Below are 26351 nucleotides of genomic sequence, written 5' to 3' on the forward strand. Positions count from 1 at the left end.
CAGCCCCGCCCCCAGCCCCGCGCCGCAACGCCTCTTGCACATCCAGATGACGCCGGCGCTCAGCCTCGCCACGCCCCCTGCACAGCCCCCACCGTCCCGCTCCCTGCGCAACCCCGCCCCCTCCGCCATTTTCTGTGGGTAGTGACGATCTCACGAGGGTGAGTAGGTGTCGTCTTTCTCATGCAAAGCCGCGCTTCGCGTCCCATTCACCCACGCGTCCTCCCCGCTCGGGGTCCGTGGGTCCCTGCAGACGTTCACGTTCCCGCACCCGCCCCGCCGTCGTCCCGGATCCGCGTCCGTTTCCGGTGAAAGCAGCTCCGAGCGGGTCCGTCCGGCCTTCCCGCTTCCGGGCCGGGGACCCGCGCGCCCCCTTTCCTGTCAGAGCCCCCCACCGACCCCTCCCCACCTCGCGCCCCGAAAGGCCCCGCGGGGGCTTGTCGTCTGCGTCCCCCGCCCCGTCCCCTGGGCTTGTAGGGCGGCGCCGGCCGCGCCCCACGGCCCCAGGGCGCGAGTCAAAGTTTGGTTCATTCCGTCATTTTCAGTCAAATGATCTGTTTCTTCTTCTCATTCCTGAAGCTTATCATTTCTTTAAAGTTCTATTGATATGTACTTAATTTTTACTATGAAATTTGGATTTCTTTTTTCCCCTAGGTTTACAGATTTGAACAACCGGTTTATTTACCCCCCTCCCCGTGTTTTTTTTGAAGGTCCTTGGGTGGCCCAAACGGTGTTCACAGGTGTACTAACCTATAGTGGTTAAGAGCTGTGGCTGCTAACCAAAATGTCGGCAGTTCGAGTCCACCAGGCGCTCATTGGAAACCTTATGGGGCAGTTCTCCTGGGTCCTGTAGAGTCGCTCTGAGTCGGAATCGCCTCTATGGCGACGGGTTTTTTTGTTTTTTACTAACCCAGAAAAAGATGGTTTAAATCCAGCCAGTGACTCTGGGGAAGAGAATCCTGTGCTTTTGTAAAGATTATAGCCAAGAAAAGCCTACGGAGCAGTTCTGTACTGTAACACATGTCAGGAGTCCAGGCAACGAAGGACAATGGGTATTTTCTTTCTTCGTTTTTTAGTATTACGTTTGTAAAGAGACGTTTATTACAAGATCTCTGCTTTGACCACATTCCCTGGTTTGGAGTACGTTGGTTCTTCCTGGTAACAGCTTACCAATTGTCACACAGGTTATAAAAACTTTTCCTGTAATCAGATTCTAAGTATAGAAACTATCTTTTGTTTTTCGATTTGTTTTGCTTCCTTTATCTGATTTTTGTTTATTTTCATTTTGATTTCACTGTGCAACTGTGGCCTACCTAATATCTCCCCCCCGACTTTTTTTTGAGCTTGTTTCACAGCTTTATTTCTAATAGAAGACAACACAGTATCCAGTAGTAGAATTTTTAAATACAGTAAGATACCGTCTTAATTTGGAATTAGCTGACATTTCATTTATGACTCAGTACATGATCATGTTTGATGAATGGTCAATCAGTGTATCCAAGTGTCTTTGATAAAGGTTTAATTTGTATTCACTAATTTGTTGTTAGGTGCGCTCCAGTTGATTCTGACTGGTAGTGATACCATGTGACAGGGTAGAACTGCCCCATAGGGTTTTCTAGGCTGTAATCTTTATGGGAGCAGATCACCAGGTCTTGGGTTCGAACCACCAGCCTTTCCTTTAGCAGCTGAGGTTTTAACCTGTGCCACCAGGGTTCCTTACTGCACCACCAGGGCCCCTGTTCACTAATTTACATGTACTAAATCCTCAGCATGCTTACATTTTATTGCATTATAGACATGGTGATTTTATTGGAAATTGTTTTTAATTTTCCCTTCAAGCTTCATGATTAATTTTTGTTTGAATTTGAATGTTTCTATTTAGAAACGTTTTCAACATACATTTTTATGTACATACGTAATCATGAATATAATTTCCTCATGTTTAGTTTTCCCGTTTGTTAGTTGCCATCAAGGTAATTCTGTTTTATGGCAACCCTATGTGTTACAGAGTAGAACTGCCCCATAGGGTCTCCAGGGAGTGCCTGGTGGATTCGAACTGCTGACCTTTTGGTTAGTAGCTGAACTCTTAACCATTACTCTTTTAAATTAGCCAGTAGTCGCTAACCTCGTGAAATAAAGTGTGCTGCTGCCCTTGTACCCTATTAAAGGCTGAACCCTGGTCTATTCATGGTCAGTGTGATTCTCCCCTTCTTTGGGACTCCTGTGAATTTGTGTTTGGCCTTCAAGTATGCTTACCTTTAGGCCCTGTGAATGACGGAGGGTCATTTTGGGTGTTGAATGTTAAACTGCAGCTTTGTGTAACAAAAGAAACCCCCAGGTAGTTTCCACACAGGTGGTCCCTCCAGCTGAAGCCCTCTGGGCAGCTGTGTGTTTCCTCCTGCAGTGGGCTCTCATTTACCTCTTCGTATTTGTCTCATATTAACACAAGTCTCGGCTCTCTAATCACATGGTGGGTCTTTCTGGCATGGCCAGCTTCCACTCTGTGTCACCTCTTTAGTATAAACTATCAGGTGAGGACCAAGGGGCCCAGCACGAATCACAAAGGCAGTGCTATCACTCTGGAAATTCCAGTGCTTTACAGGTTCCCTCCCAGGAGCCAGGACAAAGGCCAGAACTCTCTTTGGGATTGTTGTTAGTTGCCATTGAGTCCATTCTGCCTCATGGTGACGCCATGTGTGCAGAGGAGAACTGCTCCATAGGGGTGTTCAAGGCTGTGACCTTTCAGAAGCAGATCACCAGGCCTGTCTTCTGTAGTGCCTCTGGGTGGGTTCGAACCGACAGTCCTTTGGCTAGCAGTTGAGCATTTAACTGTTTGTGCTACCCAGCTGCTGTAGAGCTCTCTTTAGGTGAGATCTAATTCTTTACTACAAAAGTAGAATTTGAATATGTCCATCGTTCTAAAGCACTGAAAAACACGAACAGAAAATGATAATGAAAATCGACCCAGAAAATTCATCATTTAAAAACAACTGCTCTCAGTTTGGTTAACTATACTGTTGGTGGGTGTGCACTATAGGTTTCTATAAAAACATTTTATCATTTCATGAATTAGTTTTACATATTTTTCCCATGGCCTTAAATATTGTTAGACTATCATGTTAATAAGGAGCCGTGGTGGTGGGATGGTTAAGAGCTCAGCTACTAACCAGAGGTTGCCGATTTAACCCACCTAGCTGCTCTGTGGGAGAAAGACCTGGAAATCTGCTTCCCTAAAGATTACAGCATAGAAAACCTTATGGGGCAGTTCTCCTCTGTCATATGGGGTTGCTAGGAGGCAGAATCGACTGCACCTGACAACAACATCATGATTTTAATAGTGTAAAGATAGTAACTAATTATGTATATGTATATGTGTGTACCTATATAATGACCTTTAAACTAGTTCTTTGTTGTTGGCTTTTAACTTGTTTCAGGTTTTCTCAGGAAACTCTCAGCCAATGTCCTTTCAGTGGTATCTATTTTACTTTTTGATTTTTTGGGTTCCGGTCTAGAACCCAACCACCTACATTCTGCCGTTTATTAAGATGTTTGACCTAAGGCAAGTTAGAGTCTGTGACATAGTTTTCTTTCTCTCTCTGGTGAGAACAGATCCTTTCTGTTATGATTACAAAGTTAGGTCCTAATCTTCCTTTAAAGCGTCTTATTGACTCTGTCATCCGTAATTGGATGGATTGTTTCTCTGGATCATCTGAAAAATTGTTTGGTGGACAGAACATAATATTTATCACTTGATTAAAGGAAACCATTTGTTGAATTGTGTTTTCGTTTGTATATTTCTTTTGTCACCCACACAAATGTAACATCCACAGTGGATCTCATATTCTCAGTACCCCTTAAGCAATAACTTCCCATTCTCTCCTCCCCTGAGTCCCTGGTAGCAACTGATAAACTTTGGTTCCTGTACGTTTATCATAGATTAAAATTACGGGTGTATGCCTTGCTGAAAATTGTCTTACAGGGACCCAGCCATACCCTTACCTCAGTCAAAACTGATTCATAGGTCTCTTGCCCCCCCTCATATTGTGTGAAAATAAGAACAATCCTTCCCCCCAGCCCCCGCCCACCACAGCACTGTGAACCCTTGGAGAAATGTGTGTTTCATGTTAGCTACCATTGATATACAAGGATTTGTCCCCAGGAGTGGGTGTGCTTGTGTCCTGCTCAGAGGGCTTTGTAAAGGGGCATAATGTTGATGAACTACAGGAACCTGGTCTGCCTGGGTGAGGTAGAAGTCAGGACCTGCCCTGGGATGGCTTTGCATTTTCCATTGTGAGTCTCTTGAGAGCCTCTGCCTTTCTAGACTGAGTTTTCATTCCCTTCTTTATGGGAATGATTGAGGCTTTGCTGATTCAGAACTGAAGTGCTTCATAGTGTGGCATCTGAACTTTGACCTTCCCCTTTCTTCAAAGGATCTGCCCTGAGTTAATGGTGGTTCCAGAACTTGAGTGTGCATAAAACCTGTGGCCAGCATTTCAAACACCCAGTGTCGTAGTTACTCCCGTGTGCTTCTGATTTAGTAGCTCATAGAAGAGTGTTTAGAAGTCTGCACCTTTAAAATGATCCCTAAGCATTTAGAAGGAACAGGCCAGTGGTTTCTTTAAAAAAAAAAATATTGTGGTCAAATATATGCAATAAAATTTTGCCATTTTCACCATCTTTAAGTGTACAGTTCAGTGACATTAAATATATTAACAGCATTGTGCAACCATTTCCACCATCTGATTCCAAAACTTTTTCATCATTCCAAACAGAAATTCAGCAACCCTCTAGCTGAAACTCCCAGTTCCCTCCTCCCTGAGTCCCTGGTAGCCACTGACAAAATTCAGTCTCTGTGCTTTTCCGTTTTTTACTTATTTCATGTATGTTATATAATATTTGTCCTATTATGTCTCATTGATTTCACTTAGCGTAATGTTTTCAGGGTTTATCCATGCTGAAGCCTGAACAAAATTTCTCTTTCATATGATGTGTTTTTTATATTATGTATTCATCTGTTGATGGCCACTTGAGTTGTTACCACCTTTTGGCTGTTGTGAACAGGGTTCTAATGCAATTTGGTATACAAGTATCTTTTTGAATCCCTGCTTTCACATACTTTGGATTCAGACTGCCAGTTTAGGAGTGGAATGTCTGGTTCATATGGTAATTCAGTGTTTAACTTTTTGAGGAGCTGCCAAACTATTTTCCACAGTGGTTGGGCTATTTTACATTCTCACCCACAGTGCGTGAGGGTTCCAGTTTCTCTGCATCCTCACCAACACTTGTTCTTTTCCAGTTTCTGTGGGTGTGAAGTGGTATCTTCTGTGGTTTTGATTTTCATTTTCTTAGTGCCTAGATGAGGTTTTGATTTTCATTTCCCTACTGCCTAGATGACCCTGAGCAACTTTTCATATGCTTGTTGGGCATTTGGTTATCTTCTTTGGAGAAATGTCTATTTGAGTCTCTTGACCATTTTTTAAAAACTTATAAGTAAATCGCCAGGCTTTCTTCCTAGTTTGTCTTAGACTACACGCTCCCCTGAAACCTGTTCAGCATCCCAGCAACATGCAAGTCCCCAATGACAGACAGACGGGTGGTGGCTGTGCATGAGGTGTATTGGTCTAGAATTGAAGCTGGCTTTTCCATGTGAGTGGCATGAATTCTACCTCTGACCAATTACTGTCCCCATTTTCCACCATATTCCCACTGGCGTGGAGTCGATTCAAACTCATAGGGACCCTATATGACAGAGTAGAACTGCCCCATAGGGTTTCCAAGGCTGTAAATCTTTATTTAAGCAAACTGCCACATCTTTCTCCCACAGAGCGGTTGGTGGGTGGGAACCACTGACTTTTTGATTAGTGGCCGAGCACTTTAACCATTGCACTGTCAGGTTTCCTCCATTATAATAAGGGTAACTGTTTGACGCACAACTTAGCAATAACATAGACAAAGTCACTGGGTCTCATTCTTACCCATGTAAATAATGCAAACCTAGGAAGGAGAAAATAGGCCTAGCCCTTATCCTTCAGTCTTCCTTTTTCTCCTACAGCAGCCAGCTGCCACAGTGAGAATGCGGGGGTGTGGTGATGGAGGCAGAGCAGACAGGAAGGAGGAGCCTGGGCCACTGATTACTTCACAGAGCGCCTGTCACATCCTGAATCGTAACCTCTGGCCTTCTTGTTATAGGAAGAGACAAATATAAAAGTTATACTTGTTTTGGTTTTCTGGGTCACTGGGGTGGCATCTACCTTAGGTGATAAGCCCAACACAGGCCGGAGACTGGGAGAAGTGAGCAGGGCCTGGCTGGATCACTGAAGCCAGCCGAGAGGTTGGCGGTCACGGTGGGCACACCGGGACAGGGCATCCATGATAGAGTGTTCCTTCCGTCAGTTACAGGCTCCAGAGCAGTGAGTGTGTGGATGTGAATTCCCCAGGGGTCTTGTGAAAATGTGGATTTTTATCTTGGGTTGGAGTTGAGATTCTCTGTATCAGTCAAGTGCCCAGTTTATGCTGAAAATAACTGTTATAGAAATAGGTTGTGAGTTAAAACCAGAGAGTGCTGTTAGAGAAATTAATAACAGGCTGGATAATGCTTAAAGAGCAACCACTTGTGTACAGATAACGTGAGAGAGAAGAGAGACAGAAAACATCTACACAGAGACCAAGAAATAAAACAGTAGGTGTCAGCTGGGTGAGGTGGAGGGGAGGAAAGAAATGGGAACAGACGTAGGGGGCTGCTCCTTAGAGAAAACTGAAGGATTTTCTGATTTATTCGTTGATTGATTATTGTAAGGTTGAAAGAGAATGTTTCCAGATTTTTGGAAAGATTAGTGGTGTCACATATGGAGAGTGGAGGGGAAAAAAAACAAAACTAAAAAACTCAATAGGAAGAAAAAAATGCTAGTTTCAAAATCAACAGGAAAAATACTGATTACATATTACCATGGTATAAATGAAATCAAAATTTTTTAAGGAAAGCATAACGGAAGAGTTTCAACTGCACATAATTACAAATCAATGACGCATCATGAGTTCATTGGCTTGAATTGAAAAAGTACATTCTCCTGAAAATTCATTAATGTTGATGTCTAATAAAGATGTGTAGGTTCTACAAAGATCAACTTTTAACTTCATAGGTGAACCCTCAACCTAAGCTTTGGACTCCTGACACCATGGAGGAAGCCAGGTTCACGTGTTCCAATCTGGGCAGGCCTGGATGCCTCTTGTGCTGTTAGATGAGGAAGCCCCTCCTGTGACACTGGCCAGAGGAAGAGGCCTGTGGAGCTGCATGAAGAATGAAAGTGTGTGCTCTGGAAGGCTGGAGCAGGATCTGCCTTAAGTGCAGAGGCCCTCAGAGTGGAGCATGGCCTTGAGCCTGGGGGGAAGCCCTGTCCAGGGAAAGAGCTGAAGACCAAGAACCTGTCACTTCCTCCTTATTCACCACTGTTTCCTTCCATTTCAGGTCCTAAGTGTGTCTCAGGGAGAGTTCAGCCTAGGCAGCTGTGGACCGAGGACAACCTGGCAGATCCATGCAGTCACAAGTAAGGATTTTAACTGCTGTGACTGGTGTGTGGACCAAACGTCATTCATCTCCCTCCAAACTGCCTAGTGGCTCTGCTTCCCCTGCCATCCCTCTTCCTGAAGTGGCTTCTTGGGCTTTAAGAGCACATTCACTTAGACTTCCTGAAGCTGGAGCCAGGAAATGGTGGGTACTACAGAGAACTGGGGTACTGTTACTCTAAGGGGTGAGGCTGGATATGAATTATTGGGGTCGTGTGTGCTACAGGCCTTGAGGTTCCTCAATGCGTTAAATAGGTGGCAAAGGAGACCATGTAACTGAGCCCTAAGAGGCATCCTGGTGTCCTGCTCTGCTGTCACTGGCTCCTTCCTCTCCATGCGTGGATTATCAAGCCTTGGATGCCTGAGGCCACCTTCATTCTGTGACTAACGCATCATGGGGCGTTAACATCCCCATCCTGGGCTTTGGTTCTCTGTGTTGTGTGACAGAACCTCCTGAGCAGAGTCTGAAGATGGGGCAGCTCTGGGTGAGGAGACCAAGCCTCAGATCCTCCAGAGCCATCCTTGTCCCATCCCTGCAAGCAGATTTCTTGGCTTCCCCGAGGCACTGGCGCCTTTTCTGTGCAGTTCTATAATTGCAGCTCCACTTCTCACACTGTGTGATGTGGTAGAAAACTGGGGAGAGAGTTGGTAGGGAAAGACCTTGACTGTTAATGGGGTCCTGCTTAGGGTTTGATCCTTTCATGATCTCACCAGTGATATGAAGCAAAAGAGAGTGAGTCCAGCTGGATCATGTGTGGGGTCTCCAGATCCATCCTTTTTGGAGGGATGCTCTTTGAGGCTTTCCGGTGTGTGGGAAGCATGTTTCCCCAGTCTAAGTCTTTGTTCTCTTACCCATCTCTGCCTAGAGCTGGTAGTGAGTCCCTGTAATTTTCAGCTGCTCGCCACAGTTTCAGATAACCAAAACCAAACCCTTTGCCATCGATTCCGACTCATAGCGACCCTGTAGGACAGGGTCTGTAGGACAGACTAGAACTGCCCCATATGGTTTCCAGGGAGCGCCTGGTGGATGCGAACTGGCAGCCTTTCGGTTAGCAGCCGTAGCTGTTAACCACTATGCCACCAGGGTTGCCAGTCTTGAATGGGAATCTAAAATGAAAGTGTTCTTTTTTGCTAGACAAGCCAGCATATGAGATGGTGTATTTAACTTCTTGGGTTTACAGTTTCCATTGGAAGAAAATTTCTAGATCCAGTTTGTTTCTACTGACAGTTTTTCAATTTAATGGATATAAACTTCTCAAATGCTGAAAAATGCGTGTTTTAAGTGACATAAGAATAAAAATTCTAAGGTAAAACACATTATTTCTTCTATTTTGTTACACAAAAGTAGCTTGGAATTCCCTCACTTGTTTTCTAATTAATACAGTTCCCTGAAGTTTTTATAACAATAGGTAGAGAGCTTAAATCTAATTTCTTGTTAAACTCCATTATATTGTATACGGTTGATCTTTGTTTATTATTTTGACCATATTGCCGCAAATGGACACTTGATTGTGTCCACTATTTTACTCTTACAAAGCTTGCTCTAGTGAATATAAATGTAAATTTCTAAGATCCAGGTATCAAACGTTGAGACCTAAACTAAGACAAGTTAAAATGAAGGAGTTTTCACATGACTTTGTAAAATTATTATGTGAAAATTGTATTTCTTTTCTGTTTCAAGCCGTTATTTTAAGTTTCTATTGTCAACTACGTCATCAAGTAGGAGTGGCATAAACTGTTCCTTGTGTAGTTTAACTAATAGGAATCTAAATCTCTGATAATAAGTAGACCTTGTCAGTTTTTATGGCCTTCCAGTGTGTCCCGCCCTGATGTCATCTATCGTCTGTGTGGAGATCATTGCTATCTGCATTTAAGACATTATTATTATTACAATTATTATTTCTTTTATTATAGCTTTGATGTCCAAGTCTTTCTTTTTTTATTTTTTGATAATATTGTTTTTTTCAGTGAAGGTTTACACAGCTATTTAAGTTCCCATTGAACAATTTCGACACAAATTGTTCAGTGACATTGGTTACATTGTTCACAATTTGTGAACATTCTCAGTATTTCTGTTCTGGTTGTTCCTGTTCCATCAGTCTAGTTTTCTTGCCCCTTTACATTCTTATCTTTGCTTTAAAATAATTGTTGACCACTTGGTCTCATGTAGCTGATTTTTTAATGGCGCACAGTACTCACCGGCGATACTCTTTATTTTGTGAGCCAATATGTTATGTAGCTAAAAGGTGACGTTGGGCTGGTTTCGGTTCGTGGTTGAAAGAGTATTTCAGGGCAACATTCTTGGGAAATCCTCCCATCTCGGCCTGCATAGTAAGTTTGTTTTATTTTATCTTTTATATATTGTTGTAGTTTAAATTAAGTTTACATTTCAAGTCAGTCATCCATACAAAAATTTGTACATATATTGTTATGTGACCCTAATTGCTCTCCCCATACGGTGACAGCACACGCCTCCTTTCCACCCCGATTCTCCATGTCCATTCAACCAGCTCCTAACCCTGTATGCCTTCCTGTCTCTTTCTGGACAGAAACTGTCCATTTAGTTTCCTGTATCTACTTTAGCTAAGAGGCACACCCCTCACAAGTATCACTTTATGTCCCACAGTCCAGTCCAATCCCTGTCTGAAGAGTTTGCTTCAGAAATTGTTTTAGTTCTGAGCTGATAGAGAATCCTCCCAGGGGCCTTGCTTTCTGGGTTTCCTCCAGTCTCATTCAGACCATTAAGTCTGGTCTTACTGGAATTTGAGTTCTGCACCCCCCCTTTCTCCTGCTCCATCAGGGACTGTCTGTTGTGTTCCCTGTCAGGGTGGTCATTGGTGGTACCTGGGCACTATCCAGTTCTTCTGGTCTCAGGCTGATGGAGTCTCTGGTTTATGTGGCCGTTTTGTCTCTTGGGCTAATATTTGGCTTTTGACTTTTGTGTTCCTCGTTCTTCATTCCAGATGGGTTGGGACCAATTGATGCATCTTAGATGGCCGTTTGCTAGCTTTTAAGACCCCAGATGCCACTCACTAAACTAGGATGCAGAACATTTTCTTAATAAACTTTGTTATGCGAGTGGACGTAGATGTCCCCTGAAAGCATGGTCCCCAGCATTTGTCCTTCTGTGACTAAATGTACTCAGCATAGTGACCTCCAGCTTCCTCCATGTTGTGTTTCACAGCTTCATTGTTCTTTATCGTTGCATGGTATTCCACTGTGTGGCTATAACGTTTATCCTTTCATCCGTTGACGGGCTCCTAGGTTGTTTCCATCTTTTGCTGTCACGCACAGTGCTGCAGTGAAGGTGGGTGTACATATATCTGTTTGTGTTGGCTCTTATTTCTCTAGAATATATTCTAAGGAGCAGGATTGCTGGATCATATGGTACTTCTATTTCTGGCTTTTTAAGGAAGTGCCAAATCGATTTCCAAAGTGGTTGTACCATTTTACATTCTCACCAACAGTGTGTAAGTGTTCCAGTCTCTCCACAGCCTCTCCAGCATTTATTATTTTGTGTTTTTTGGATGAATGCTAGTCTTGTTGGGGTGAGATGATATCTCATTGTAGTTTTGATCTGCATTTCTCTAATGGCTGATGATCCTGAGCATTTCTTCATATGTCTGTTAGCCACCTGAATATCTTCTTTTGAGAACCTGCCTGTTCATATCCTTTGCCCATTTTTTAATTGGATTCTTTGTTTTTTTGTTCTTGGGATTTTGCAGTGTCTTGTAGATTTTAGAAATTAAACGCTGATCGGATTTGTCATAGCCAAAATTTTTTCCTAGTCTGTAGATTGTCGTTTGACTCTTGGTGAAGTCATTTGATGAGTATAAGTGTTTGATTTTTAGGAGCTCCCAGTTGTCTAGACTGTCTTCTGGTGCTTGTGCGTTGTTACTTAATAGTTCATATTCTGTTTATGCCATGTATTAGGGCTCCTAGCACTGTCCCTATTTTTTCTTCCACGATCTTTATTGTTTTCGATTTGATGTTTAAGTCTTTCATCCATTTTGAGTTAGTTTTTGTGCGTGGTGTGAGGCATGGGTCTTGTTCACAGTTTTTTGCAGATGGATATCCAGTTATGCCAGCACCATTTGTTAAAGAGACTGTCTTTTTCCCAGTTAATGGACTTTGGGCCTTTGTCAAATATCAGCTGCTCATAGGTGGGAGAATTTATGTCTGGATTCTCAATTCTGTTCCATTGGTCTGTGTATCTGTTGTACCAGTACCAGGATTTTTTGACTACCGTGACGGTATAATAGGTTTTAAAATCAGGTAGTGAGAGGCCTCCTACTTTATTCTTCTTGAGTAATGCTTTACTTATCCGGGGTCTCTTCCTTTTCTGTATGAAGTTGGTGATTTGTTTCTCTATCTCATTAAAAAATGCCGTTTGAATTTGGATCAGGATTGCATTGTATTTGGAGATCGCTTTGGGTAGAATTGACATTTTCACAATGTTGAGTCTTCCTATCCGTGAGCAAGGTATGTTTTTCTACTCTTGCAAGTCTCTCTTGGTTTCTTGCAGTAGTATGTTGTAGTTTTCATTGTATAGGCCTTTTACGTCTCTGGTTAGATGTATTCTTAAGTATTTTATTTTCTTGGGGTTATTGTTAATGGTATTGATTTGGTGATTTCCTCTTGGAAGTTCTCTTTGTTAGTGTAGAGGAATCCAGCTGATTTTTCTATGTTTATCTTGTATCCTGAAACTTTGCTGAAATCTTCTATTAGTTCCAGTCGTTTTCTTGTGGATTCTTTGGGGTTTTCTGTGTATAAGATCCTGTCATGTGCAAATAGAGATACTTTGATTTTTTCCCTACCAATTTGGATGCCCTTTCTTTTTCTAGCCTAATTGCTCCAGCTAGTACCTATAGCACAATGTTGAATAAGAGTGGTCATAAAGGGTATCCTTGTCTGGTTCTCATTCTCAAGGGGAATACTTTTCAAAGCATCAATGTTCATGAAGTGTATTGGTGTGTGATTTTCTTTTTTTGTGATGTGTTTGCCTGGTTTTGGTATCAGGGTTATGCCGGCTTCACAGAATGAGTTTGGGAGTATTACACTTTTCTATGCTCTGAAATAACTTTAGTAGTAATGGTGTTAAGTCTTCTTTGAAAATTGGGTAGAATTCTCCAGTGAAGCTATCTGAACCAGAGCTTTTTTTTTTGTTGGGAGCACTGCTTTTCAATCTCTTCTTTTGTTATGGGTTTATTTATTCTATCTCTGTTTGTGTTATATTAGGTAGGTAGTGAATCCATTTTCTCTAGGTTTTCAAATTTGTTAGAGTACAATTTTTCATAGTATTATGATTCTTTTAATTTTAGTTGGATCTGTTGTGATATCATGCTCTCATTTCTTATACGGATTATTTGCTTCCTCCTGTTTTTTTTTTTGTTAGTTTGGCGAATGGTTTATCAATTTTGTTGATCTTTTCTAAGAACCAGCTTTTGGTCTTGTTAACTCTTTCAGTTGTTTTTCTATTGTCTATTTCATTTAATTCTGCGCTAATTCTCATTATTTCTTTTCGTCTGGCACCCGAGGGCTTCTTTTGCTGCTCTGTTTCTGCTTGTTCCAGTTGTAGGGTTAATATTTTGATTATGGCCCTTTCTTCTTTTTGGATGTGTGCATTTGCAGTAAAGTGACCTCTGAGCACTGCTTTTGCTGTGTCCCAGAGGATCTGGTAGGCTGTGTTTTTGTTCTCATTTGATTCTGTGAATTTCTTTATTCCATCAATTTCGTCTAGAACCCAGTAGATTTTGAGCAAGGTGTTGTTCAGTTTCCATGTGTTTTTTTTTCCTTGCTTTTTCTGTTGTTGATTTCTGTTTTTATCGGTTTATGGTCTGAAGAGCTGCTTCGTAATATTTTGATGATTTGGATTTTGTTATGGCTTACATTATGGCATAATATGTGGTTTGTTCTGGAGAATGTTCCATGTGTGTTCGAAAAGAAAGTATACTTGGCTGCTGTTGGATGGAGTGTTTGGTATATGTCTGTGAGATCAAGTTGGTTGATTGTAGCATTTAGATTGTCCGTGTTTTTGTTTAGCTTCTTTCTGGATGTTCTGTCCTTCACCAAAAGTGGTGTGTTGAAGTCTCCTACTACTATTGTGGAGGTGTCTATCTCTTTTTTCAATGCTGTTAGAGTTTTATGTATTTTGAATACCTGTCATTGGGTGTGTAAATATTTATTGTAGTTATGTCCTCCTGGTGAATTCAGCATGTAATCATCATATAGTGTCCTTCCTTATCCTTTGTGGTCTATTTTAGTTTAAAGTGTATTTTGTCAGAGATTAATATTGCCATTCCTATTTTTTTTTGAGTTTTTGCTTGATATATGTTTTTCCATTCTTTGAGTTTTAGTTTGTGTCTTTAAGTCTAAGGTGTGCCTCTTGTAGACGGCATATAGGCAGATCATGTTTTTTCCTCCATTCTGCCACTCTGTCTCTTTATTGGTGCATTTAGTTGTTTAGTTTTTTTTTTTTTTTTAGGAATTTGAGGTTCTGTTCCACATTTTTCTCCCATTGTATCAGGGTCCAGCTATTGTAACCCTGATCAGAATGGTCGGTAGTGGTAACTAGGTACTATCTCATCTATTTCTTCAGGTCTCAGGGTAAATGTGGCTGTGGTTCATGTAGACTGTCCTGTAGACTAATTTCTTCTCTGAGTCTTTGGTTTCCTTCTTTCTCTTTTGCTGCAGAAGAGTAGAGAACAATAGTTGTATCTTAGATGGTGGCTGACAAGCTTCTAATACCCCAGTCACTTCTCACCAAACTAGGATACAGAACATAAACTTTGTGAACTATATTCTAGTAGTTGAGCGAGATGTCCCACAACACTATGGTCCTAATCCTTCACACCCAGGAAACCAATCCCTTGGTGTGTTTGGTTATAGCTAAGAAGTATTGCTAAATGTGACACCCAGGTCTTAATCCATAATCTGTATGTTGTTTAGTTTTACCTCTTTTGAGCTTTCTGTAAATTTAATTGTACCTGTATGTGGGTTCTTCTGTGACTTGTTTTCCTCAGAATGCTTTTGAGTTTAATACATCCTGGTATCTGTAGGTTTAGTCTATGCATCTTGCTGTGTATGCAAACTTCCATTTTATAAATGTGTCAGAATTTATCCATTGTAGAGCTCACAGGACTTGTATGGTTCAGGTGTAACTCTTGCTTCTGTGAATATTGCTGCTCTTATTCTCGTCATTCTTTTCCAAACTCTTACGTGCTCTTGCATAATCATTCTCTAGTGAGGGGAATCTCTCAGTTGCACATCATAGCCAAGTTCAAATTTACTAAAAGAGCTAGTATGTTGTACAGATTTTCTGTCCCACAAAATGTGCATATATATCTTATTTTTTCCATATGCTTATTGGAGCACTGGTGGCACAGTGGTCCAGAGCTCTACTGGTAACCAACACGTTGGCAGTTCGAATTTACCAGCCACTCCTTGAAAACCCTATGTGGCAGTTCTACTCAGTCCTATAGGGATGCTGTGAGTCGGAATCTACTTATCGGCACTGTTTGTTTCTTTTATCTAATGAAGTAATTTTTGCTCTTATAATCTGTCGATAAAATGGTATCTTTGATTTTGTTGTTCAGGTAACTTACACTACTTCACTATTGAAGACTGTGCATATTTCCCACTGTTAACTTATATCTCTGTGACTTTTTAGTGTGACGCAGTGGTTAAGAGCTCAGCTGCTAACCAAAAGGTCTGCAGTTTGCATCCACCAACCGCTCCTTGGAAGCTCTATGGGGCATTTCTACTCTGTCGTGTAGGGTGGCTATAAGTTGGAATTGACTTGATGGCAGCGAGTTCGATTTTGCAGTTTTTTTTTTGTTTGTATAGACTTCGGAAAGTTTCCCCCTAGTATGTGACTTGTCTTCTCACTCAGTTTTGGTGCCCTTTGATGAGTTGCTGTAAATATAGTTGAATTTATGTTTCTTTTCCCTTATGTCTTGATCTTTTTGGTTAAGATTTTTTTCTCTATTCTGATGTCGTAAGATCACTTGCTGATAACTTCTGAAAGTGTTATAATTTTACATTCTTGTAATTAAAGCCAATCTATCTAGAATTAATCTTTTTATATGGAGTAGATAGGAATAGACTATTCCAATTAGATAATTATTTGATAACAAACATTTTCGTTTTCCCTGATTCTGACTTATGGAGACCCCAAGTGTTTCAAAGTAGAACTGCACTCCATAGGATTTCATTGGCTAATTTATGGGAAGCAGACCCGCAGGCTTTTCTTCCAAGGGGCCTCTATCTTTTCTTCAACCTCCAGCCTTTTGCTTAATATCTGAGCACTTAATCATTTATACAACCCAGAGACTCCAATTAGTTGATTCTACCCCACTTATTGTGAGTGTTTTCTACCACAGACTTGCAGAGCTTGTTGTATCAACTTTCTATAGATATCGGTGGACCTTTTCTAGGACTGTTTATTTTTATTGGTCTTTTATGTATTCTTATAATGATACTGCTCTGTCTGATATAGGTCCATTGATAAAATAAATACATGTGACTACAATTACACATATGACATACATGGACAAGCCCAGGCCTTATTCTTTAGAAAATCTTGGGTATTTGTGGAAATTTACAATTACGTACACATTTTTAAAGAATTTTCGTGAAGTTCAAAAAAAAAAGTTGGTTGGAATTTTATGGAAGTACATTGAAAATAGTGGTCTATTTGTGAAGAACAGTTATCTAAGAGCGTGCACTATCTTTTTGTTTATTTCAGTCTGTTCCTGTGTTATTTAATAATGTTTTATAATTTTTTCATTTGGATCTCTTATTAATTATGTCCTTTTTGTTACGTTTTCCCCTGACTAAAAATACATGAATCTTTTAACAATTTCTCAAGTGCTTGTTGCTAGTATATATAAATGAAACATTTGAAATAATCCTCACCTTGATATTTATTTTGTAATCTGAATACTCTCAGCATTATAATCATCTTTGCCATTCTTGGGAGTTCTACATATATAATTATTTAATCTGAAAGTATAGATTGGGTTTTTTTTTTTTCTTTTAACATTTTTATTTCTTTACTTTTTGTGTTTTTCATTTTTGGTATGTATTGGCTACGGCTTCTACAGTAACACTGAATAGGAATGGAATAATGGATGTCCTTGTTTTTTACCTGCTTTTACTAGAAAAGCGTTGACATTTTCTGCATGTATGTGTTTAGCTATACAGCTTTTGTATATGCCCATTTTCATCATTTCTTATCTGATTATGGCCAGAACCCTCTTACATGGCTCCCAGCGTTTACATTTGCCCCCACCTTTAAGAGGTGTCATATTGTTTTCCGTGTTTGATCAGAGGTGTAAAATTGTTCCGCATTTCACTTGGATGAGAAGCCAGTGTCTTCATGAGCCAGCACTTTCTCTAGAACATGATACGCCCACTGGCTCCAGTCACCTTTCCAAATTCCTCTCCTGTTGCTCTCCAACGTCTCGCTGCTCTGGTCATGCTGGCATTTGGGTCTCCCTAAAATAGACCAAACTCCCACTTGCTGGCCTGTGCCCTGGCATTTCCTCCTCCTGGAACAGTCTATTCTCACCTGTTGCTTCGGTAATTATTTTGCATCTTTCAAGTCTTAGCTCTGAACATTGTTTTCAGTGAAATCAATGAATTAGGCTATGGGAGTCTCAGGATAAATGACTGTCCCCAAAACTGGAGGGACACGTAGGCACTCTGCTCTTGGGCTTGCTCTGGGATGATTCTCTGTATCTGCCTATGTGTCCCTCCAGTTCTGGGGGCAGTCATTTTCCTATCACCTGAAACTCTTGGTTCAGTATGTTCAGGTTTTTTCTTGAGGATGGGAGTGGATGACTTCCAAACTCTCAGACCAAAACCTGAAAGTCTTCATTTGTGTTTTGTGTCATTAATATTGTGTTTTCTTTTACTTTACTGGTAGTATGTATTCATACTGCTTTTATTTGTCCAGTTCCCCAGTTTACCTTTTGCTAATGACCTTTTGATTTTGTGTTTAACCACTGTATCTTCTCTTTCCCAGCCATGAAGGTCAGTGGTACTCTTTCACTGCTGTACTCCTACACTGAAAGTTGTTAAAGTCAGTGAGCATCTGAAATATATACGAGTGTTTGTAAAGTCATCACAGAGCACTTCCAAGTTTCTAGAATTAAAAACGTATTTGTTTTTCCTTATTAAGTCAGGTTTCACTAGGTTGTATTTCCTAAAATGATTCTTGTCCCTGCACTAACTCACTAAAAGTAAATGTACTTCTGTTACTGCTTATTCCCTGACCATGCTGTGTTTTTCATAGAGCTTACCAGCACGTGACATTATGTTGTTTTTAGTTGCTCTCTTATCTAGTGCAGCTATTGTAGAAATACCACAAGTGAGTGGCTTTAACAAACAGAAATTTATTCTTTCACAGTTTAGGAGGCTAGAAGTCTGAATTGAGGGCACAAGCTCCAGGGGAAGATTTTCTGTCTCTGTGGACTCTGGGTAAAGGTTCTTGTCATCAGTCTTCCTTTGGTCTAGGAGCTTCTCAGTGTAGGGACCCTGGGTCCAAAGGACGCGCTCCGCTTCTGGCTCTTGCTTGGTGGTGGGAGGTCCCCTCGGCCCCCCCCCCCGCTGCCACTCGCTTCTCTGCTTTGTATTTCAAAAGGGATTGACTAAGTATACAACCTAAAATTGTAGATTTTGTCCTGTTTCATTAACTGCCTCTAATCCTATCTCATTAAAATGTTAGAGATTAAGATTTACAACACATAGGTAATCAAATCAGATCACACAATGGTGGACAACCACACAATACTAGGAATCATGGCCTAGCCAAGTTTACACACGTTTATTGGAGACAGAATTCCACCCATAACAGTTGCTGTAGAGTCAGTGCTGACTCATAGCAACCCCATGTGTGCAGAGTTCCATACAGTTTTCAAGGCTCTGATCTGTCAGAGCAGGTTGCCAGACCTGTCTTCCAAGGAACCTCTGGGTAGCTTTGAACCACCAGCCTTTTGACTACCAGTCAAATGCTTACGACTCGTGCCACCCAGGGAACTTTTTATATTTCATTTTTTTACTACCCACACCTGAAGTAGTTACAATACATGTGTATCCGAGTATTTCTGGTTTGTTCAGTACTGTATCTGCTTTGCCTATGTGAAGTAGACTCTGTGTCAGTACCACCTAAATAAATAATAGAGCCAGATACAAGGGTGCGGTGCAGTGAATTAATGTGGCCTTTCTTGCCATAGTCTTTCTAACTCCAACCAAATGATCAGGTGGGACCATGGTAATAAGGTATATGGAACATTAATGAGAGGATTGGTTAGCTTTGCCACTGCTGGGCTTAAAATGAGCCATACCAGAGATGTGAGACAGGATCTTACCACCACCAAAGAAGTAGAACCAGGAGTGGAATGTGTCCTTTGGACCTGGGATCCCTGTGCTGAGGTCCTACTAGACTCAGGAGACAGAGAGTTGTAATACCAAAGACAGCAAGATGTCGAGAAGCAGCAGCAGAGGAATGGCAGCAACACAGGCAGCAGAACCAAGAGACTGGCAAGAGGCCAACAGGAGACGGCATGGTGGACTTCCCAGCCCACAGAGTGAGGAAGCTGAGTGCCTTGGAGCAAGAGGCTTGCAGCAGAGTAGGGTGCCTCTGGGTGCTTGGTGGAGCGAGGTTTGCTGACCCAGAAAGCTAGCGCTGAGTGCCTTGAGGCCAGGGCTTCCTGGCAGACTGGGGTGCCTCAGGGAACTTACTGGAAGAGCTAAAAGACCTTTGTAACACTTGCCCGAGCAAGGCAGAGGACAAGGGGCCAGAGAGAGGCGGGCCAGCGGGCACAGCTGAGAAGAGACTGTCATGATGGAAGAATTGTATCCTGAGCCTTCCTGAGCGTGAATTGTAACCAGTTAGTTCTGTGAGAAACCCCATAATCACGAGTACTGCCTGTGAGTTCTGTGTGGCCGTTGCAACGAATTACGGAACTCAGAAGAGAAGTAGAGAGTGCCCTGGGAGGGACGGTTGGTATCAGAATTGGTAAAGATGGCAGTGAGAGGAGGCATATTTGATCTCCACCTCATAGGAATCAACCTTGAGCTGTTCTTGATTCGCATTCCCCCTTGTGAAGTTGAGTTCACACACTGCCTCTGCCACACCATTATCACAAAGGGCTTGAAGGGAAGTAGTCTTCCCTAAGACACTGGTCTTTGCCAGGAGTAGGGGATCCAGGTTGTCTGAATTGAATAGGATGTTTCCTTTGTCTCCTGTTCCCACTACCCAGCAGGCTCTAGCTCATCCATGTAATTGAGGATTAACAGCCAGAATAACAAGAGAACTGTAGGTGTACGCACAGAAATATTGTTGTCAGGAATTTAGTCTTGAGCATATTGATGTGCATTCTGACCCTGGCTTAGCAACATACCATCTGGTTAACCTTAAGCAAGTGATTAATTGTAACTTTACTCGCTATAACCCATTTGAAGCAATAGCTGCTTAGGAGAGGTATGAGGAATAATGAGCTAGTGTGCTGAAAGCTTTTTGTAAATCCCTTCAAAGATCGTAGTTGCTTAATAAAGGCAACAGTTTATCATGAATACGTTGTGAGAATGGAAGTTAAGATTTTTGATGGCTTTAAAGTATGTCACCTGCTGCACAGCAGTGGAGTAGAGTTTCGAATGTGGCACTGGATCAAAGATTGCTGTGACACTACTATACCAGGGTTGATTAGGAGTGACCTTGACAGCTTTCTTCATCCTGTAGCGTATCTGTTCTATAGTTGCTGAGCTGTTCAGTAAAAGTGTAACTTCAGAAGTGCCATGTGGCTGCCTTTTGTGTCCTCACTACGTGTGGGAGGTAAAGGGTTGGTGCTATTTCAGAGAGGCCAGTCCTGCAGCCCAGACGATGCCAGTGGTCAGAGTTCAGGTGGTCATACTTGCATACCTTCTAAGGGGTGAAAATGTGAGAAAATGCTGGAGGGGAGCGTCCACAGGGTTGGTGTGTAAGTCTCTATTTCCTATGATGTGGAAGTATTGTAACAGCTAAATCTCTTTCACGTCAATGAACTTACTAGAGAATGTGAATCTTAATCTTTTGTTTATGGTCAGCAAACACAAGGGCATGCTATTCTGATTCTTCAAAGATTCAGCTCTTTGTCATAACTGTGTGTGGGTGTCTGGGTGTGTTTGTTGAAGGGAGAGTGACTCATAATTGCTGTACAGTAGCTTTGGGTCTGAAAGTTTGAAAATTGTGATGATATCTAGATTGTCTTGTTTCCTGTGTCTCAGCTGATCTCCATTTACATTTGCAATACCTTTGCCTTGTCTGTCTCCATGAAGGGACAGAGTGCATAACAGTGCATCTGTAGAGTTATTGAAAAGTAGATGACAGATATGTAAAAATTTATAATTTCTCAAAATAATATTTTGTTTTTAGCAGGTGGTCCTGTCAGCCCCGATCATCTGGAGTTAAGAAAATATGACAAGCTTAGGGCCTTGGGTTAGGTTGCCCTTTGTGCAGTCCACTGGGGCCCCCATGGCTGGTGAGGGGCAAAAGGAAAAACAGTCCTGCAGTGTTTCCCAGTTGTTAACATTTCATCCTGCTTTCACCTTGTGTTTCATGTTTTATTAAATATTTTGCTGGGTCTTGTGCAAGGAGGTGAATTTTTTTTTCACAAGGAAGAGATGATCCAAATGTGGAAATACGGCTTCACTGTAGAGCATTTCTCCACTATGTGTTCTGATTGTTCTAGACCATAAAGGTAGAGACGAATGAGACAACAATTGGTCACAGACTGTGGAGAGAGAAGTTCATTGTGTTGGAAGGATTGTTAAGTCTGTGAGACAGGATGCAGTCCATGAAGAAGTGAATGTAGACAGTGAAGGGATGAGGCTGATGGCTAACCCCTAGTGTAGACCTTGGTAGAACACAAAACCTGTGTCTAATCCCCATGAAATCTCAGTTCCCAAGGACAGTCAGCCTCACCCTTCTTTCACACACACTGGAGTATGCAGTAGCTTGCTGAAGCAGAATATGTGGAAATTTTTAGGACTCAGTGGCTGTTGAGGAAGTGGCTGTGAACTTTACTCAGGAAGAATGGGCTTTGCTGGATCTTTCTCAGAGGCAACTCTACAGAGATGTGATGATGGAAATCTTCAGAAGTCTGGCCTCAGTAGGTATGGATAAAAAAAACCCCAAACCCATTGCTGTAGATTCCGACTCATAGCAACCCTATAGTTTAGAGTAGAACTGCCCCATAGGGTTTCCAAGGAGTGCCTGGTGGATTCAAACTGCCAACCTTTTGGTCAGCCACCATAGCTCTTCATTTAAAAATTTTTTAAATTTTTTTGTGTCCAAATATGTCATTCCCATCGATTTTACTCCACTGTGTGGACCAAGGAATGGGAAAACATTGTTAAATAAGACAGGTGTGGTCCCTTGCTCTCTGGAACATGCATATCTTGGGTTTCCTATGAATACAGAGCTCTGTTTATTAAACTGTCTTCTCATTTTAATTTTTATTAAAAGGCTTAAGGTTCTTTAAGTGTAAATGTGGGTGTTGACTTCAGGGGTTTCTTTGGTGCACAGAGAGAATATTTGTGGTCTGAGACCATGTAAAGAGTCTTACTTTGTTTATTACAAATTTGACATGATTATTTTGCTACAAATAAATTCACACCTGTAAATCACCAGAGACTCTGGGGACCAAAGTGTTGGCTCCGTGTCAGGGAAGTGTTCATTGCTCCTCCCTGTCTTCCCTAATGATATGCCTTTCTCCATGATCACCACATCATCTGCACCCATTTGTTCCCCAGAGTAGCAAGAGAAAGACCTGAGGAGAGTGCAGATAGCACTTGTCCAGGACCACTGTGTTGGGGGCACCAGGAGGCAAGAATTGTTTAAAGGACTGGGCCTGCATGGAAGGAATGAGATTTGAAAAAATCAATAAGAAAAAGTCTCTTTTGGGTTGAGGAGTATGTGCTTCACAGAAACCTGAGCTTGTGTTTCTGACTTTCATCAATCCTAACACACCTGGTTCATGGAAAAAGACTGTCCCCCTTTCCTCTTTTAATGTTCCATGTGCATTGTCTCCAATACCTTTCTACTTTGCTCTTCTAATTGCACCCTATTTATGTCACCATCACTCTCAATCTTCTTGGAAGTATTTCCTAGTAAATTGGTTTCTCAACAATGCCCAAGTACGGAAACTGCAAAATGCATCAGAAGCTTTCTTTGTTCACAGCTACCTTTTCCCTCTGAGTATTTTCTCTCCATTTTGTTTCATGTTGTGAACCTCACCTTTAATCATTGGGTCAGCTTCTCAAAACCTTATTGATGGAGACAAGCTATCCACTGAAAATACAATATTACGATTCATGAAAAATGACACCTGGTCCTCGATTGTCGGAGAAATCTTCGAATTGCTTGTCACTGAAGATCAGGATAACAACCAGAAAACACATGTAAGGTGAGTGTCATTTGTGTGAGAGACAGCAATGCTTCTTAGGAGAGTTTTAAGAAGGTATAATGACATTAAAATGATTATATATCTAAGGAGCACAGGGCAGACAAATGGTTAAGCCCTCGATCGCTAACCAAAAGATTGGCAATTCGAGCCTATACAGTGGCTCTGTGGGAGAAACACCTGGCATTGTGCTTCCGTAATTACAGCCAAGAAAACCCTATGGGGCAGTTCTTCTCTGTCACATGGGGTCACTGTGAACTGGAATTAACTCTTAACTGCAACAACTATATATACATATATACATACCCACACATACGTATGCGTATACACACATGCACACATACACGTATAAAAACCCATTTTTATACTATGGAGTATTCCGACTCATAGCGACCACATAGGACAGAGTAGAACTGCCCCGTAGGGTTTCAAAGGATGTAATCTTTAAGGAAGCAGACTGCCCTGTCTTTCTCTTGCGTAGTTGCTGGTGGGTTCAAACTGGCAACCTTTCGGTTAGTAGCCGAGTGCTTAACCAGTGCGCCAGCAGGGTTCCTGGGCTTTTGTGCACATGTGTATATATGTATATATGTATATGCACATACACCCACTACTCATTTTTTGACATGGTTAGGTTCCAAAGACCAGAAAGTTTTGTGAAAGTTGGTGTTATGTGAAAATGAAGGATTTTTTGTTTCTGTTTTCAGACCATTTGTCCAATGTTTTTTGTTTGGAAAATGTGATCATAGAGATAATGACAGCTAAGATTTACTAATTTACTAATTACTGTGATGAGTCCGTTTATGAATAATTCCTCCGTGAGGAAGGAGGCTTGGAGGAGACAAAGCTGGATAAACCTGGGCTGTATACCCGGAGGGCCCATGGCTTAACCACTTCACCTTTCTCCTGTGCTGGGTAAGAGCTCCCTTTGTGGAACCATGTCAAGGACTACAGTCCCACCCCTACAAGCTCTGCATTTCAGTTCCCAGAGCCTACATTGCTCTCCAAGGCTGGTGAGTCACCAAGGCTAGGGCCTTTTTTGAGAGAGCTGTGGGCCTTGCTACACAACCAGCCCCACCAACGTGGAGGCTTCAGGCCCTGTTTGCTTCACTTTGGGGTATCATTAAACTTGCAAGCATTTCTTCCAGACACCCTCTCTGTTGCAGTTTCCTTCCTGCTGTTCCACCTGACAGCAATTTTAAGTTGCAGGGCCTCAGGTCACATAGGAGATAGGAACCCTGAAGAGGTGCCTGTTTGCTGAGACTGCCTGTGCGTCCATCTGCAGGCTATGGCCACAGAGGAGCATGGCTGTGCCCATCAGCTCGACGTGGCAACCCTGCCAGCAGGAGGGACTGGAGGGTGCAGGGTAGTGCTGCCCAGATTCTCTGAGGCCACTCTGAGACCTTCATTAATGTGCAAAATAATCAAATAGATTTTTTCTATTGTAAATGTGAAATGTCAGATAATGAGATAGTTGATAATTGAGTAGGGATGTCTGTGTGTGTGTGTGCACATCTCAGACCTGTTGCTGTCTTGTCTATTCCGACTCTTGGCAGTGCCACTGGGTGGGTTTGAACCACCAGCCTTTTGGTCACATGGGGTCACTAAGCTGGAATCAACTCAACAGCACTTAACAACTAGAACCTTTATATGTGTATATATATACGTATACATACATACATATACGGCAATGCAAACTTTTGTGCCATTTCGGTATCTTATTTACGTAAAACTAGTTCTTTCGTGTAATCACAGAATTTTCACAGTACAGTATTTTCATATATGTGAGTCCAATGTTTAATATTTGAAGCATTTCACTTAGAGTTATTAGTTGGAGAGCACCGTATTTTAGAACCAGTGTAAAAATAATGGCAGCATGTCTGCTATATGATTTTATCTATGAAACATGAGACAGTTCAGGCCAAAAAATACATGTCTAATGTGTATGGTAGTGGTGGAATAGTAACAAATTTGTATCCAACAGCATGCTGCCTGTTTTTAACAGAAGGCGTATGTTAGAGAACCTCTGTGAAAGTAATGAAGACAATCATTGTGGACAGACTTTCAGCCAGATTCCAGATCTTTCTCTGCTAAAAACTCCTATGGAAGCATATCCTTCTGAATGCCTTGAGTGTGGAAAATCCTTGGTGAATCATTCATCACTTAAGCAGCATATCAAATCTCATTCTGGATGCAGTGCCTATCAGTGTAAGGAATACGGAGAAGCCCGCAGTTGTCCGTTTTACCTCAGCACTGCTGTGAGAACTCTTACTGGAGAGAAATCCTATGAATGTAAGGAATGCAGCAAATGCTTTCGTCATTCCTCAAAGCTCACTATACATATGAGAATTCACAGTGGAGAGAGGCCTTATGTATGTAAGGAATGTGGGAAAGCCTTTAGTCAGTCCTCAAACCTCACTGCACATATAAGAACTCATAGTGGAGAGAGGCCTTATGTATGCAAGGAATGTGGGAAAACCTTTTGTCAGTTGTCAAATCTCAGTGCACATATGAGAATTCACAGTGGAGAGAGGCTTTATGAATGTAAAGAATGTGGGAAAGCCTTTAGTCTTTCCTCAAACCTAATTAGACATACAAGAATTCACAGTGGAGAGAGACCTTATAAATGTAAGGAATGTGGTAAAGCCTTTAGTCTTTCCTCAAAACTAACTAGATACATAAGAATTCACAGTGGAGAGAAGCCTTATGAATGTAAGGAATGTGGCAAAGCTTTTAGTCGGTCTTCATATCTCACTGAACATATGAGAACTCATAGTGGTGAGAGGCCTTATGAATGTCAGAAATGTGGCAAAGGTTTTAGTCACTCCTCAAACCTCACTAAACATGTAAGAACTCACAGTGGAGAGAGGCCTTATGAATGTAAGGATTGTGGCAAAGCCTTCAGTCGATCCTCACACCTTACTCTACATTTGAGAACTCACTGTGGAGAGAGACCCTATAAATGTATGGAATGTAGCAAAGCCTTTTCTCACACCTCAGGCCTCACTAGACATATGAGAACTCACAGTGGTGAAAGGCCTTATGAATGTAAGAAATGCAGGAAAGCCTTTCGTCAGTCCTCACACCTCACTACACATATAAGAACTCACAGAGGAGTGAGGCCTTCAGTGAGGAATGAGGGAAAGCCTTTAGTCTTCAGTGCTGACTGAACGTAAATAACCTCACAGTGGGAGAAACTTTATGAATGTAAGGAATGTGGGAAAGCATTTAGTTATTCCTCATCCCTCACTAAACATATAAGAAATTACCCTGGAGAGGAACATCTTGAATATATGGAATGTGGGAGATTCTGTTGTGATTCCTCAAACCTCAGTAATTCTATAAAAA

General features: G+C 41.7%; 1 protein-coding gene and 1 pseudogene across 2 annotated transcripts; one reads left to right on the plus strand and one right to left on the minus strand.

Moving 5' to 3' along the window:
• Window positions 1-129, minus strand: part of LOC101350487 (serine/threonine-protein kinase MARK2 pseudogene) — a 3837-nt pseudogene extending 3708 nt beyond the window's left edge.
• Window positions 130-134: 5 nt separating this feature from the next.
• Window positions 135-26351, plus strand: LOC101350741 (zinc finger protein 699-like). Of its 2 annotated transcripts, XM_023738642.1 has the most exons (5): window positions 135-158; window positions 7463-7705; window positions 21591-21717; window positions 22859-23009; window positions 24988-26351. In XM_023738642.1, the coding sequence occupies exons 2-5, from the start codon at window positions 7703-7705 to the stop codon at window positions 26171-26173; spliced, it is 1467 nt and encodes a 488-aa protein (XP_023594410.1). In that variant the 5' UTR covers window positions 135-158; window positions 7463-7702; the 3' UTR covers window positions 26174-26351. The 2 variants fall into 2 exon arrangements, with proteins under 2 accessions (XP_023594410.1, XP_023594411.1); XM_023738643.1 differs by lacking the exons at window positions 135-158; window positions 7463-7705; window positions 21591-21717; window positions 22859-23009 and adding an exon at window positions 23764-23918.

The sequence above is a fragment of the Trichechus manatus genome, unplaced genomic scaffold (assembly GCF_000243295.1).
Source record: "Trichechus manatus latirostris isolate Lorelei unplaced genomic scaffold, TriManLat1.0 scaffold00120, whole genome shotgun sequence".
NCBI lineage: Eukaryota > Metazoa > Chordata > Mammalia > Sirenia > Trichechidae > Trichechus > Trichechus manatus.

What these genes read in the sequence shown, in the direction of transcription:
- LOC101350741 (XM_023738642.1), top strand. An exon ending in CAGAAGTCTGGCCTCAGTAG is followed by an intron (nt 21,718 to 22,858) that starts GTATGGATAAAA and finishes TCATTGGGTCAG; the next exon opens with CTTCTCAAAACCTTATTGAT. An exon ending in AACCAGAAAACACATGTAAG is followed by an intron (nt 23,010 to 24,987) that starts GTGAGTGTCATT and finishes TGTATCCAACAG; the next exon opens with CATGCTGCCTGTTTTTAACA.